This window comes from Nicotiana attenuata, chromosome 1 (genome assembly GCF_001879085.1).
Source record: "Nicotiana attenuata strain UT chromosome 1, NIATTr2, whole genome shotgun sequence".
Lineage (NCBI taxonomy): Eukaryota > Viridiplantae > Streptophyta > Magnoliopsida > Solanales > Solanaceae > Nicotiana > Nicotiana attenuata.
The window spans coordinates 50,725,830-50,741,049 of NC_031989.1; the positions used below are offsets into that span (position 1 = coordinate 50,725,830).

Here is a 15,220-nt window from a genome sequence, read left to right on the forward strand (position 1 = left end):
GGAAAAATGAACCACATCATATATTATATTAAGGTAAATGGAAGTGCGAAACCAGTTAAATAAAATGTTGGTATTAGAATTTGTGTGATTTTTAAATTCGTGAAAATTACACCAAGTAAATAGAGACAAAAAAGAAATATCATGATTAGTGGCTCTAACATAGGGTTAGTTTCACGAATGATCAGTGAACTTTACTCAACAATATATTGTAACAATAAAATTACAAAACTATCTTCTGTGGTGTTGATGTAACTAAATTAATAAAAGTGACAAATTATTATTTTAGCATTAAAGTAATTGAACTATGTGGACGGTGGAGCTGCTTGGAAAACACAAATGGTTTCAAGGTCAAAATTTTGGCAACACGCCACTTTTCACACCAAAGTACTAGCAATATTTCAAGTTTGCTGAAGTAGCCAGTTGAAAGTTGGTGAGAGCATAAAGTAGTTATGTATCAACCGTATAAAGTCTTAGATTTTCTAGGTTGGGACATCAGGGCCATTCATTACTCAGTGCCCTACCAGCCCAGAGTTCGTCTCGTGCTCTATCGGTTCAGGGCTCTTTCATGCCAGGTCCTTCTACTAGTCATTTCGGTGCCAGGGGTTCCCTTCTGTCCCCGTTCCCCGTGCTAGGGAGTTGTTATGAGTGTGGAGAATTCGGACATCTGAGGAGGCAGCATCATCGTCTTCTTGAGGGTCCGTCCCAGCAGAGGAGTCAACCCTCGACTTTAGCTCCAGTTACTTCACCACCCGCTCAGGTAGCTAGGGGTGGGGGCTAGTCAGCTAGAGGTCGTCCCAGAGGGGGAGGTCGATCGGGAGGCGGTCAGGACCGTTTCAATGCACTCCTAGCCAGACCAGATGCTATTGCTTCATATGCTGTGACTTATAGAGGCTGGTTTTGAGGATGACTTAAGCAAGAAAATTTCTGGATGCATGGTGTATTACACGTTGTGGGTATATGAAAATCACGGAATGATTTGAGTTTGTTATTAGTGACAGATGTTGTGTGCATGGAGTAGGGATTCACTCGATTGCTTAGAGGTGTGGATTACTTCTGTGGGTGTTATCGCGCTAATGGAGCACAGGTCGTTCGTCCTGTTGGGTGATGCAATTGAGATTTGAGAAGAGTGGATGACTCTCAAGAAGGTCCTAAAGGATTCAGGATTTGTATGTAGCAATTGGGAATTTTCAGGATTTGTATATGGCTAGAATTTGAGATTTAAATTGGATGGTGTCGAGACTTGCGGTATTTCTACATCATTATGGATTTTACATTTCTGTATCAGGAAGGTGAACGAAACGACTTTAGTTCGTAGAAGGTCTCTTCAGAATAGGTGTCTCGGTTGTGGTACTTTTAGGGTACTTAAGAGGGAATACAACGGCTTATGGGCCTTAGGGCAGTGTGGTTTCATGCTAAGATCTCTTGTAGTGAGAAAAGTGTCAACTTGAGAGTAATTCGGAAGGAACTCGGAGGAATAGGACAGCTTGGCAGTAGGTTGGATCGGCACAGTAATGGTTATGATCGGTTCATTGGGTACTTATGATATGATGAGTCTCTACAGGTATTTTGTGGCAATTCTCTTGGGTTTGGTGACCAGCGTGACTTGGTTGAGTAAGAGAGATTCAGTTCTGATGGCTTGGCTATGTGCAAATGGGTTTCGAAGAGCTCTTGATGGTTTCTACTACAGTTTGAGATGGATATGTCCTACCGGCGTGAGGAGGATGTAGCGTAGTGTGATTTTCTCCTAGGTGGGATCAAATGGAAGGTTTTCGACTGACTGGGTATATAATCTGCTTGTGACTCAGAGTTGATTATGAGATTCTCGTACTTTTAATATGATGGCATGATAGATGCGGTGTGTTGTGTGGATTGAGATTTGCATGTGCAAGGTCACGGTCGAGTTTTGAAGGGAAGGTCATGAATTCTTAGACAACATGGACGGTTACAAATGACTAGATGATTGCTATTACTACATGGTATTGCCTCAGACGGGTACGCATCTTAGAAGGCGCATTGTGTTATGACTTACGGATGCTTTATTGGTATTGCGGTACTCGTCTGGTTGATCGACTGCTGATATTCAGATTTTACTATGTGGCGTGGAAGAATTATAGAAGTATTTCTCGTGGGGATGATTATGTACGAGGGATGTGTTAGTCATTCGGGTCATGGAGTTGGGATTGGCTATGGTGATTCAGGTGTTTTATAGATTAGGAGACTGGGAGTTCTAAGAAGCAGATTATTTTGGGGTTGCGGACTGTGAAGATGTGGCCAAAGTTAGCTAGATGGTAGTATGTACTATGGTTAGGTCATTGTACACTTTTGGAGGGCTAATCATCCATTTGGGGATGACCGAAGTTGATTTGAGGGCCCATTGGTAGGCCCAGTGAGGATGTGTATTCTACACCTAGTCGGATTTGTTGACTCAAAACTGTTTGTGTTGAGGGGTGTGGCATTTGGTCAGAGTGGAGCTTGTTCATGTCCCGATATGTTTTATGTGTTACTCTTTTATGCTACGAGAGATTGCGATTTATTGGTTATATACACACATGATGTGGTTTTGTTTGGGCCTTGTAGCAGAAATTGAGCGAGATGGTTATTGGGGAGTTGAATGGTAGATTGCGCCTTGGTTATGGTCTTCCCGGATTGCGGTATATTGTGTTATTTTCTTCTCCATGGATATGGTCATGCACTTCGTGTACTTGATGTCGAATTCCGTGTGGTTGTTGATTTTGAGCATTGTGGCTTGAAGTATTTCATATGACCCATGTTTGGATGGTGTCCTGTGTTGCCGTGGAGTTATGTTAAGATATGATCTTTTGAGTTAGATTCGTGTATTTCGGTTCTACTATGTGTGATGGGTTTGTAGCATTGCATTTGTGGTGGCACTTGTTGAGCTTGTAGGATGGTTCTCTCATTTGAATCATTTTCCATGTTTGAGTACATTGAATTGTTGCTTATTGGTGCACGGATTACATGATTTGTGGCTTTAGGTTGCGCTGGCGTGGCATGTCAATATAATGGTTGTGTCTGATAAGACGAGGTCATGAGACCTTGATGAATACTATTGGATTTAATTACTGTATGTTTGGAAGAATAATAACGGAAGTCAGCTTAGGATTTGGCTTTGGTTCTTGTTGGACGAGAGAGAGAGAGAGCTCCATGACTTGTTGATCTGATGAGTGGCAGTGAGTTTCTTCGTGTTTCTTTCATCATCGTCAATGTACAAAGGTTTTGAACAAGATTTTAGTTGATATGAGGTTTTTTACCGGGTTGGTTATCGAGCAGTTATTGCCGTCGAAAGTTATTGCTACGAGTATACAAGTTGTGTGGTATATCATGTGATTTCATCTTGGGCTATGGTTATGGCTTGATATAGCTTGTTCAGACTTAGACAGTGTGTAGATGCAAGATTCGGATCTTGTAAGGAATTCCAGATGTTGGAAATTGGATTCTAAGGTTTACGGACTAAGGTTGAAGTAGTGATCTCCAGTTATGTTGGATTATCATGCTTACATGGTATAGGGTGACATGCGTTCGCCCCCGGGTACATGTATCATAAGATTACACGGCGATTTGGTGGCTTTGGAATGACTCTTGGCACGTTCGAGGACGAACGTATGTTTAAGTGGGGGAGAATGTAACGACCCAGTCGGTCATTTTGAGCATTTGCATTCCGTTCAGCTATTTGAAGTCTTGAGAAGCATCATATGATGTATTATAACTTATGTGAATCGTCGGTTTTGGTTTCCTGGTTATTCGGAATTGGTTTGGAAGAATGATTCTCAACTAGGAAGCTTTAAGTTGGAAGAATTGACCAAGTTTGACTTTGGAGTATTTGACCTCAGATCGGAGTTTTGATGGTTCTGTTAGGTCCGGATGCTGATTTTGGACTCGGGTGTATGCCCGGAATTGCATTTGGATATTTCTAAAAGGTTTCCACACTAATTGGTAAAAGTTGGAAATTTGAAGGTTTGGAATTTTCATAAGTTTGACCGTGAGTCGACTTTGATGATATCAGGTTAGTTGTGGTTCCGGGAATTGGAATAGCTTCGTTATGTCATTTGGGACTAGTGTGCAAAATTTGAGTTCATTCCGGGTTGATTTGTTATGTTTCGGCGCGAGTTTTGGAAGTCGAAAGATTCAAAGTTCATTATATTTGATTTGAGGTGCGATTCATCGTTTCGTTGTTGTTATGCGTGATCTGAGGCATTGAGTAGGTCTGTCTTATGTTATGAGACTTGTTGGTATGTTCGGACGGGGTCCCCTGGGGCTCGAGCGCGTTTCGGAACATTTTTCTTCATGTTTTAATTGCTGGTTGCTGCTGGTTTCTGGTGCCTCGATTGTTCTTTGCGATCGCGAAGATGTGTATGCGATTGCGTAGAGGAAATTTGGAGCTGGGGCGTTTTCTTCATCGCAGTCGCGATTGGATGGTTGCATTCGCGTAGGGCTGTGTGGGTTATTGTTCGTGTTCGCATGATGGGCACTGCGGTCGCGTAGAGCAGAGATGAGAAACTGGGAGCTGGAAATTCTTCAACGCGTTCGCATAAGAAGGTATGCGTTCGCGAAGCTTGGTCACCTGTGTGCTTTACGTTCGCATGGGTATTTTCGCGATAGCGTAGCGTATTGTTGGAGGAAGTGTTGTTTGTCCTTCGCGATAGCGAAGGTTGTTACGCGATCACATAGAGTAATTTTGGGCATTGCATCTTTCTTCTTCGCAATTGCGATTCATTGATTCGTCCAGTGATTATAAAGTACTTTATTTTGGAGGTTTCGGCCATTTTTGCATATTTGGAGCTATGGAGCTCGGATTGGGACTATTTTTGAAGCGATTTTTACCATATGGATTGGGGTAAATGTTCTCTACTCGCTTTGAATTTTATTTCATGAATCTATCTTTGTATTTGGCATTTGATTGAGGATTTCAAGAGAGAAATTGGGGATTTTTGTTTAAAGTTTCATAGAGTTAATTTTGAGTTTTCAACATCGATTCGGAGTCATATTTGAGTGAAACTAGTATGATTGGACTCATAATTGAATGAGTTGTCTGATATTGTGAGTTTTGTCGGATTTCGAGGTGCGAGCCCGGGTTTAACTTTTTGGTTGACTTTTGGGCTTTTGAGTAAAGATTCGACCTTTATCAATTGGATTTATTTCTTTAGACATTATTTGATGTATTTGAGTTGCTTTTGGCTAGTTTTGTGCCGTTCGGAGATCGGTACGCGCGGGATGGTATTTTTAGAGTATTGTTTGGCTTGCTCAGTATTGGGTTTGGCTTGTTCGAGGTAAGTAACACTTCTGAACTTGGTGCTCAGGGTATGAATCCTTGAAATTACGTGCTATGTGATCGGTGCTGAGGTGACGCACATTCTAGGTAACGGGCGTGTGAACGTGCACCATAGTAATTGTGATTCAGTCAATTCTGTGGAACTGTATAGCTATCTTATCTGAATATTATTATTGTACCCTATGTGTTAGAGCACTTGAGCTATGATTTATGTTAGAAATTATTTTTAGGCTATGTGCTGGTGCTATTGTGACCCACAATAGTCATTCTTTGTTGTTGAGTTATTTGCTTAATTGCAGTTATGTACTCAGTAGCATTCATCAGTGCATATCATATCTCAGTCTCTATTATCATACATTGTCACATTATGTATCATTGATTGGGCAACTTAGCATGAGTGTGGTGAGCCCGAGAGACAGGAGAGATTGATGAATGAGTGAGGCCGAGGGCGTGTTTGTGAGTGATATTTATGGGATCAGGCTGTACATCGCAGCAGGCTTTATTAGTTCAAGCCATGATTGGCATAGCGCTTGGGCTGGATCTGCCCCTCCGAAGTCTGCATACCCACAGTGAGCGCAATTGCTATTGATTCACGATGGGTCGGTTGTACTCATACTACACTTCTGCACCTTGCGTGCAGATTTGGATGCTGATGTTGCTGTGTATAGCGGGAGCTGGCATTGAAGATGTACCTGTGTTCTGGTCATAACTGCCTCTTGTTCTTGGTAGTTTTAGAATTATTACTCTGTTCATGTATACTTCAAATAGATGATGTATTTATTTTATTCCAGATTTGTAAACTCTAAATCTTAGAAGCTAATGTTTTGTACTTCCAGTCATTGAGAATTTTTTGTATAGAAGTTGAATTATATCATCATTACATTTCTCAGTAAATCTCAACGAATTGGATGATTGTTGCTAATTGACTTACCTAGTGGGTTGGGTTAAGTGTCATCACAACTAATTAGATTTTGGCTCGTGACAGAACAGTTCTAGTCCCATAAAAATTGCGAAAGAAAAGAACATATATATCGCCTTTCATGTAAATAGTATAAAATATTTTTAACTTCTCACTATATAAAGTAAAACTCTTTTGTTCTTTTTGGTACTACCACTGCTTTAGTTATATGTCATGGCTTGAAATCCGACCATGCATTGTAGTGAATGCTATTTTTCGCTAAGGGGGCTGCAGTATATCACTCCAAATCTACTTAATTTGGTGACATGAGACATCAATTTCTTATGACGTTCCACCTAGAGCAGGGGTTCCATATAAATTTCTTGATTAGGTGATGAGTGTCAATATTTGGAAGTTGCAATACCAAATAACCTTTCTACATTTCTGAAAAGAATATTGGGTAGCTTATCTATTAGTTGAGAGGAAACAAATAAACAAATATTAGACCATATATCAATTATCATGAAAGCATCAAACATGTCGTGGCTTCCAAATAATACATTATTATTGGATTTGTTGCATAGAACATTATGTTAATTCGCCAACCTTGATAGACATGGAAAACGACCTTATCATATGCCAACTAATTTAAATTACACACATCGTGGCAACCACTTTATATTTTTCTCTCTTCTTCTTATTCTTCGTTTACTAATTTTCATGTTTCATTTATTCTTTGTTGATGAACATATATAGTACTAGTACTCCTCGTCTCTTTACGTGCAACAAGAATTCATTCAAATTCTCTTGTTTGATTTGATCAAATGGGTTCGAGTTCAGAAAAATTCCAAGGGAAGAAATCATTAGTTTCCCTTGTGGATTCTGCTGCCAATTTGTTGAGAGAGCCATTTCAATTTTTTACAACTATTCTCCTTAGCCTTTTATTTCCTCTCTCATTTCTCATACTTTCTAGGCTCTCAATTGCACATTATCTCATTGACCTTTTAGGCTATTCCACTGAAGAAACAGATTCTGATCTCCTAATCAAATTCTTCCTTCATGCCAATCCCACTTTTCTCCATATACTTGTTTCTCTTGTCAGCGTTGCTGCACTTACACATAGCTTGACGGGTGGTACTTCGTGCTTCATCAGGCGTACCACCGAGCCAGTTTCAAGACCGCGACTTTACACTGCGTGGATTTTCCTTTGCATATTGCAAATTTGTGTTGGCTTAGGCATCGAAGGTAATGTTGGAAATATAATCTTTAATATTCTTGAATTACAAAATGCATTTTGGTGTTTCCCATTTCACTTATAGGATATTTATAGTGGTTGCATTAGGGTAGGCTGTATGAAATATCCTTTGATGCGGTCCTTTCCCGAACCCTGCGTGAACAAGGATGCCTGCACCGGGCTGCCCTTTTTTTTTTGTTATAGGATATCTATGTGCAAAGTTGTACTATGCTATCTCGGTACAAAATCCACATATAATATGTATATAACTATGTATAATCAGTATATAATTCATATACCGACTAGGAAAAGTAAATAGTGAATCTATAGGATATTTATAGTGGTTGCATTAGGGTAGGCTGTATGAAATATCCTTTGATGCGGTCCTTTCCCGAACCCTGCGTGAACAAGGATGCCTGCACCGGGCTGCCCTTTTTTTTTTTTGTTATAGGATATCTATGTGCAAAGTTGTACTATGCTATCTCGGTACAAAATTCACATATAATATGTATATAACTATGTATAATCAGTATATAATTCATATACCGACTAGGAAAAGTAAATAGTGAATCTAGTTGGCTCTTGTGCCTTATAATATTTTAATGAGGAGCTTAATTTATATTGCAACAGGTAGCATAGCTGCTGGAGTAGATGGCCATGATCTTGGTAACAAAAGGGGATTCTTGACAAGAGCTATATTTTTCTTGGGGTTACATGAAACAATGTTTTTTTGGTCCAAGACAGTGGTGAAGCCAGTGGTAGATGACACAGTTTTTGGTGTTGCAAGGGAAAATAGACTGGCTGAAAAGGCAGCATTGGCAATGAGTTTTGGTGGGCTGTGGTGGTGGAGATTGAGGGATGAAGTTGAGTCTTTAGTTGTTGTGGTGGAGAAAAAAAGAGACCTTTTGATTAGTATTGGATTGGTTGATTTTGTTGGTTGGTGGTTGTATTATTTAACTGTTACAATTGGTTTGATCAAAGTGGTGAAAAGTCTCATTTGGGTAGTTTACGTAATGTTTGGTAGAAGAGTTGTTGTCCCTAGAGTTGTTGACACAGAGAATGCCGGTGATTCTGTGAGAAATGATGAGAAGGTCTGAATATGACATTCTTTTGCTCTGTTTTTTAATTTTTGTTAAAAAGAATTGAATATTTGTTCATCAATTGTAATATATTATCCTCTAGTTGGTCAACGACGCTCAATTATGAACGTTGATTGAGAGGGAAACTCTTTTTTCTTTTGTGTAATTTTGTTCCCAGTAAGTAAACGCAGATTCACATTTTTTTCCTCGGGGAAAGATGCACCGCAACATCGAAAAATTTGTATAGATTGATAGTTTAAAGAATTTTACACTATTAGTATATTTTAACTTGTTGTAACATGTTGCATATTTTATTTTTCAGTGTACTAATCTCAGACGAAGTTAAACTCCAAATAAATTATGAGATTAACGTTGTTATGCATTTGGGTATACCATACATTCCTCAAAGCTAATTAAGTTGTTAGAGATCGTTTTGTCCAAGGCAATTGAACAAACAAAAAACAAAAGCTTTAAATTATGATAACATCATGTACTTCAGAAGCAGTATGGGATACCTAAATCTTAACTACTTGGTAAAATTATTGGGTGTCTAAACCAAACATGATGATGATATATAGCAAGACAAAAAGGATCATAATCAGTCCATTTATCGGAGCGAAGAAATCAAAGTACCGCTAAAATTTGTGATAACGATGTAAATGAGAAAACATTAATATGTATATATCCATTTGTAAATTGGTTTTCTTTTATTGTCCTGCCCCGATGTAAGAGACTAATTGTATATTGTTTGCGCTTACTCCACTTTAAGTGATTTTTTCATTGTTAACTATGAATTCCTTAATATGTGTGAAAAGAGCCAAAAAAATCACTTAAAGTGGAGCGAAGGGAGTAATATTTTACATTTTAAACATGTCAATCACTCAATTTTCTTATGCTCTTATCAGTTTCTAATTGTCTTGTGCATCTTGTCCACATGCATGTATTCCTTAACTAATCAAACATCTCCACGCCATGATGTGGCCCTCGTTCGAAGTTTCTTGAAAAATAAAATCCATAGGAAGGAGTCTAGTCTTTTACCTTGACTCTTCTTCTTGTCCATGCCATGGAAACATCATATTGCACCAATATTTTATAGTACTATGTTTCCTCTATGGCCAGGTTATATTTTGGCTCGCAGAGTTCACTTTCATTACTCTCAAGTTTTGTAATATGTCATTCAATCTAATTCTTAATTTGCTATATCTACCCCTAATCAAATGAATGTTACCATAGCCATAAAAAGATCAATATCCAAGCAAATTTGTCCTGGAATTGGGACCATGGCTAATGTCTCAATCTCAAATGATAATTTTACTGATGAGCACTTTAGAAATGAATTAGTGGTCGAAGATCCTTGGTTTGAACTTGAAGATTGTGCAGATATTCATTCGGTTTATTCCATGTGCAATGAAGAGAATACATCTAATGAACAAGTTACAACCAACTTATTCCAAGATCAGCAACAAAGTATATCAAATTGGATGCAGAGTCAGTTCTCCACCAACACACACCAAATCCAATCCAGTATTGAAGAACCAAAGAATGATGATTTCCAGCCTCAAGTCCTACAACTTATCGGCAACTCTAGCAATGAAAGATCAATTCCGTTTTCTTTAGCATCCTTTGAGCTACTGAATAATTATGGCAGACTGATCAAGAAATCGAGCGAGGAAAACTTGAGCATTAATAATGCGCTAACCTATGAGGCTCGTGCATGTAACAACCACAAGTTGTCAACGGAAGAAACCCTGAAGGTTGCTGGAGAAAGGTATCACGTGACCATCTCATCAAAAAGTTCTAGATGTTAGACGACCTCTGCATACTCTGATACCATTTTAAAGTGTTTGACTATCTCATTTAAAAGTTAAAAATATTAGAGAAAACATACTTTTAATTACTTAATTATATTATGTCTCAACAGGTACATCCAGTACTCCACCCAAAAGCTAGACGGTCTTTCTCTGTTTATGCACCCTTATGGTTCAGCACTCTCAGGACTTAGTATAGAGGAAACAAGGGACATGGAGCTTGTCCACCTCCTACTATCTGCAGCAGAAGAAGTAAATAACCAGCAATTTCATCTGGCTAGAAAATTGATTTCTCGTTGTATGTGGGTGGCATCTGAATCAGGTAATCCCGTTCAGAGACTTTCTTTCTATTTTGCTAAGGCTTTAGAAGAGAGGATTGATCGCGCAACTGGAAGATACACATGTACGGATGAAGATCGCCACCTCAAGTACATAAAAACTATGGCATTAGGTACCAACTCTGCATTCTTGATCTGCCACCAATTACTTCCCTTCAGTCAAGTGATGCAATTTGCAGGAGTTCAAACAATACTTGAAAATGTCAGAAGCGCGAAAAAGATCCATTTGATCGACTTTAATATTAGGAGTGGAATTCAGTGGACAGTCATGATGCAAGCTCTTGCTGAAAAAAGTGACTACCCAATTGAGCTTCTCAAGATAACTGCAGTTGGAAGCACAGAAAAAGAGAAGTTTGAAGTAACAGGCAACACATTACACAGTTTCGCCACGTCTTTGGGTCTGTCATTTTCATTTGATATAGTTTTCCTGTCAGACATGAAAGATTTCAAGAAAGAATCAGTCAATATTGAACCAGATGAGACTGTGGCTGTTTATTGTAACACTGTTTTAAGGACAATGATACCAAAACCAGATTGTTTGGAAAATTTTATGAAAGTAGTCAGAAGCATTGGACCAACAGTTATTGTTATTGGCGAAGTCGAAGCAAACCATAATTCACCATCATTTTTAAACCGCTTTATTGAGACACTATTCTTTTATGGTGGATTTTTCGATTGTTTTGAGGAGTGCATGGATCGAGACAGTCCATGTCGAAGAACGATTGAAGGGTTGTATTTTGGTGAAGGTATTCGGAACATTGTGGCTGCTGAGGGTAAGGAAAGATTCACCAGGAATGTGAAACTTGAAGTATGGAGAGCATTCTTTTCAAGGTTTGGTATGGTGGAAGAAGAGTTTAGTGAGTCAGCTTGGTATCAAGCTAATCTAATTCTCAAGCAATTTGCCCAAGGCAGTTGTTGTAATCTTCACAAGGATGGGAAAGGCCTCATTATCGGGTGGAAGGGAACACCAATTCATTCTCTTTCCATTTGGAAGTTCTTGTGAGGAAGAGAAGTTGGTCTTGTTGAGGAAACAAATAGGATTTTTGCTTTGCTCAGTTCATTTGTATACCATCAACATTCTGTAGCTGGTATGACTATTAGGCATCTCCAAGCTAAGTCTAGAATTTTGCTATTAAATTCATATGTGGGGGACAGAGGGCTCGTGGTATCTGCTGCCCACCCTTCCTTCTATGTTTTGAGAACCGCTAACAGGTGCAGAAGAAAAGGAGGTCCTCATACAAAGCTGCATGCGCGAGAGACTGAGTTGGGGCGGTTAATTACTACTCTTACCCTTTAGCTAGGGTGTTTAACACAGAATTTCATTAGACACCTGTGATTAGGCCTGAAAATATGAAGAGAAAATTTTGAGTCCTATGACTCCTAAATGTATAACCTCATCCTGAATGTCATACTTCTGGTTTATCCTTTTACCATTGAACCCAAATCTCCCGTGCACGCAAGGCCACTTTTTCTTTTCCCATTTTTTAAATCACAATGAATGAATTAATGAACAACCTATTGAATAGAATATAAAAGATAACCATGACTTCCACAAGAACAGACAGAAATCCAAAGTATCAGCATTGTATCAGCCATTCATCCATGCAGTTCTTTGCTTAAAGAAATTTGTTTGAGGGAGGCCTTGTTAATATCGTGCACAGGTTCTTGTCTTTTTTTTTTTTTTTTTTTTTTTTTGGTGAGATGTCCATTTGATTGTCTCGGATTCATGTATAGGTGGTCTTACATTTTCTACAATTGTTATCTACCTCAATTGTTATTCGCATAGTATGTCACCATCTCATTTTAGAAAATGACTATCTAACAAAAGTAGAGTATGTCCTATTGTAAGTAGGCTGAATTTCTTAAGAAGGTCTTAAATCACAACATAAACCACATTGTCCTTAGTGCCATGTCTTGTTTTATCTCTTCCTTATATTCTTATCAAAACTCCAGAAAGCCAGTTATATTACCTCGTCGTCTTAATCACAAAAATAAACATAAATTTTTCTAGATGATAATGATAATAACTATTTGCAATTAACTCATATTGCCAATCTTTTAGAGGTTTATGTCATCATCTGTCAAAATACTAAATTAAGCCGTATATGCTCTTCTTTTATGAAGGGTTAATCTGTCAAAGTTTTCAAGCTGCTGTAATTTATAGTAATTATAAACTTAGAATTTGAGAAAAACACAAAGATAACCTTAGTGGATCAGGAGGCACTTGCAAATTACCATATGGCCAATCCCTCGTTCCATCTTGCATCATTCACTTCCAACCAAATCCCAGGTAGCGATAGTTCTCTCAGAGGCTGTAGAGATGATACTGCAAAGAGTTACAACCAATTATCAGTTATGGAGGACTCCGCAGATATTCAGAACTTCTGCACCAACTCTGGTTTCTATCAAGAATATGCAGTCAATCCACAAGTACAAGAAATGAATAAACAGCAAGAAGAAATGAATGTGTATGCAGTTACTCCACAAGTACAAACAGGAAGTCATGTGGACAATACACCTTTTTTATATCTGGCTCCTTTTGAACTGCTGAGGAACAATCCAAGCAGGTGCAAGAATACTGAAGGAGATAAAGTTAGAAATATGAACAACAGAACCAACGCGTACCAGAAGCTCTCAGCGATGCAAATCATGAGGCTAGCTGGAGAAAGATTCATCCAGTTCTCTTCTAACAAGTTCATTAACATAAATAATCTTCTCCATCCGTATGGTTCTGCTCTCTCGAACCTTTCTCAAGAAGATAATCAAGACGTAGAACTTGCTCAAATCCTCCTAGCTGCAGCTGAGAAAGTTTCTGACCAACAATATGACCGCGCAAGGAAAATGCTGAGTCAGTGCCAACCCCATGCATCGAACACAGGTAATCCTGCACAAAGAGCAGTCTTTTATTTTGCACAAGCGCTTGAAGAGAGGATAGATAGAGAAACAGGAAGGTTAATGCCAAAACCCCGTGTGGAAAGAGATGGCAGTATCTGTATAGCATCAAGATTCGACGCCTCACACCTAGAATTTCATCAAGAAGTTCCATTCACCCAAGTGGTACATTTCACAGGAATTCAAGCCATGCTAGAAAGTGTAGCAACAAAATCTAAAGTTCACCTTATCGATTTCCTCATCAGGACGGGCGTACAGTGGGCATCCTTGATCCAAGCAGCAGCAGAGCGAAAAGATAATCCAATTGAACATATGAAAATCACAGTTATTGAATCAGTAAATAAAGAAAGAGTAGAGGAAACAGGCAAGTCTTTAGAGAGCTTTGCTAAGTCCTTGAACTTTCCCTTGTCTTTCAAGATTGTCTTTTTACCAGATAGAAACCAACTGACAGAAAATCACTTTGACATAGAACCTGATGAAGGATTAGTAATTTATGCTGCATTCTTTCTGAGGGCAATGATCTGTGAACCTAACTGTTTAGAAACTGCAATGAGAGTTGTAAGAAAGCTGCAGCCAGAATTAATGGTAGTCTCAGAAGTAGAGGCAAATCTGAATTCACCTATGTTTGTGAATCGTTTCATAGACTCTTTATTCTATTACAGTGCATTCTTTGATTGCCTGGAAGATGTAATGAAGAGGGATGATCAACACAGGATGACACTAGAATCAGTGACATATGGAAGCGGGATTTGGAACATAGTAGGAAGTGAAGGAAAAGAAAGGGTGTGTAGAAGTGTGAATCTTGATGTGTGGAGAACATTCTTTAAGAGGTTTGGAATGGAAGAAGTAAAGCTGAGTGAGACATGCTTGTATCAGGCTAACTTGATTATTCAGCAGTTTGCACGTAGGAATTCTTGCAGTGCAGATGTAAATGGAGGGTCTCTCACAGTCAGCTGGAAAGGGACTCCAATCTATTCCACTTCTGCTTGGAAATTCCATTGAGGTTTTTGGCAAACTTTAATTTGTAAGGATGAGTGCATTTGCTTTGTGTGAATTAGACCTTTTTTGCTAGACCCGTTCCTGAATGATGAGTGTATTTGAGTGAACAAATTAAGTTATAAATGCTCATCATATAGTGTAAAGAACTAGTATTATATATAGTGTACTCCTATCATTTAGATAATTAGATTTGTGTGTATCACAGCTGTTTCTCTTGCATAATTTCTTAAACTCGGTTTCTGCAAACAGAATTATCTTCATTTAAATAAGAATGAGAATTTTTCAATTTGCAGCTTCTATAGGAGACCTTTAAAGCTTCAACCAATTGTTCATATTGCTACCTAAGGTGGTAAACAAGAATTATTTTCTTGTTTTTGTATCAAGATTTTGGTTTTAGGTTAGGAACCTATTGAATATTCTTGTTCAAAAATAAAAATTAAGCTACATTTGCAGAAGGTTTCTTTACAGCTAGTTTGGATGGTTGTTATGTATGGTTTCATAATATATCATATGGTATTGTACTGTATTGTTTTGATGTATACAATGTTTGGATATATTATATTGTTTGCCGTCGTTTCATGATGTCATGCACCAACAATACGAAGAATAAACTTGCAAATTATAAAGAAAAAGTAAGGTACGAGATAATATTATTATATAAAAAGGTAGGGTAAAGGATAAAATC

At 38.4% G+C, this 15,220-nt stretch overlaps 3 protein-coding genes across 3 annotated transcripts; all 3 read left to right on the forward strand.

Moving 5' to 3' along the window:
• Nucleotides 6,870–8,706, forward strand: LOC109226362. Its single transcript, XM_019391145.1, has 2 exons — nt 6,870–7,430; nt 8,050–8,706. The coding sequence occupies exons 1-2, from the start codon at nt 7,010–7,012 to the stop codon at nt 8,514–8,516; spliced, it is 888 nt and encodes a 295-aa protein (XP_019246690.1). The 5' UTR covers nt 6,870–7,009; the 3' UTR covers nt 8,517–8,706.
• On the forward strand, nt 9,576–12,033 carry LOC109240942 (DELLA protein RGL1-like). Its single transcript, XM_019407633.1, has 2 exons — nt 9,576–10,266; nt 10,420–12,033. The coding sequence occupies exons 1-2, from the start codon at nt 9,716–9,718 to the stop codon at nt 11,645–11,647; spliced, it is 1,779 nt and encodes a 592-aa protein (XP_019263178.1). The 5' UTR covers nt 9,576–9,715; the 3' UTR covers nt 11,648–12,033.
• LOC109235924 (DELLA protein RGL1-like) lies at nt 12,883–14,538 on the forward strand. Its single transcript, XM_019402168.1, has one exon. The coding sequence runs from the start codon at nt 12,883–12,885 to the stop codon at nt 14,536–14,538; it is 1,656 nt and encodes a 551-aa protein (XP_019257713.1).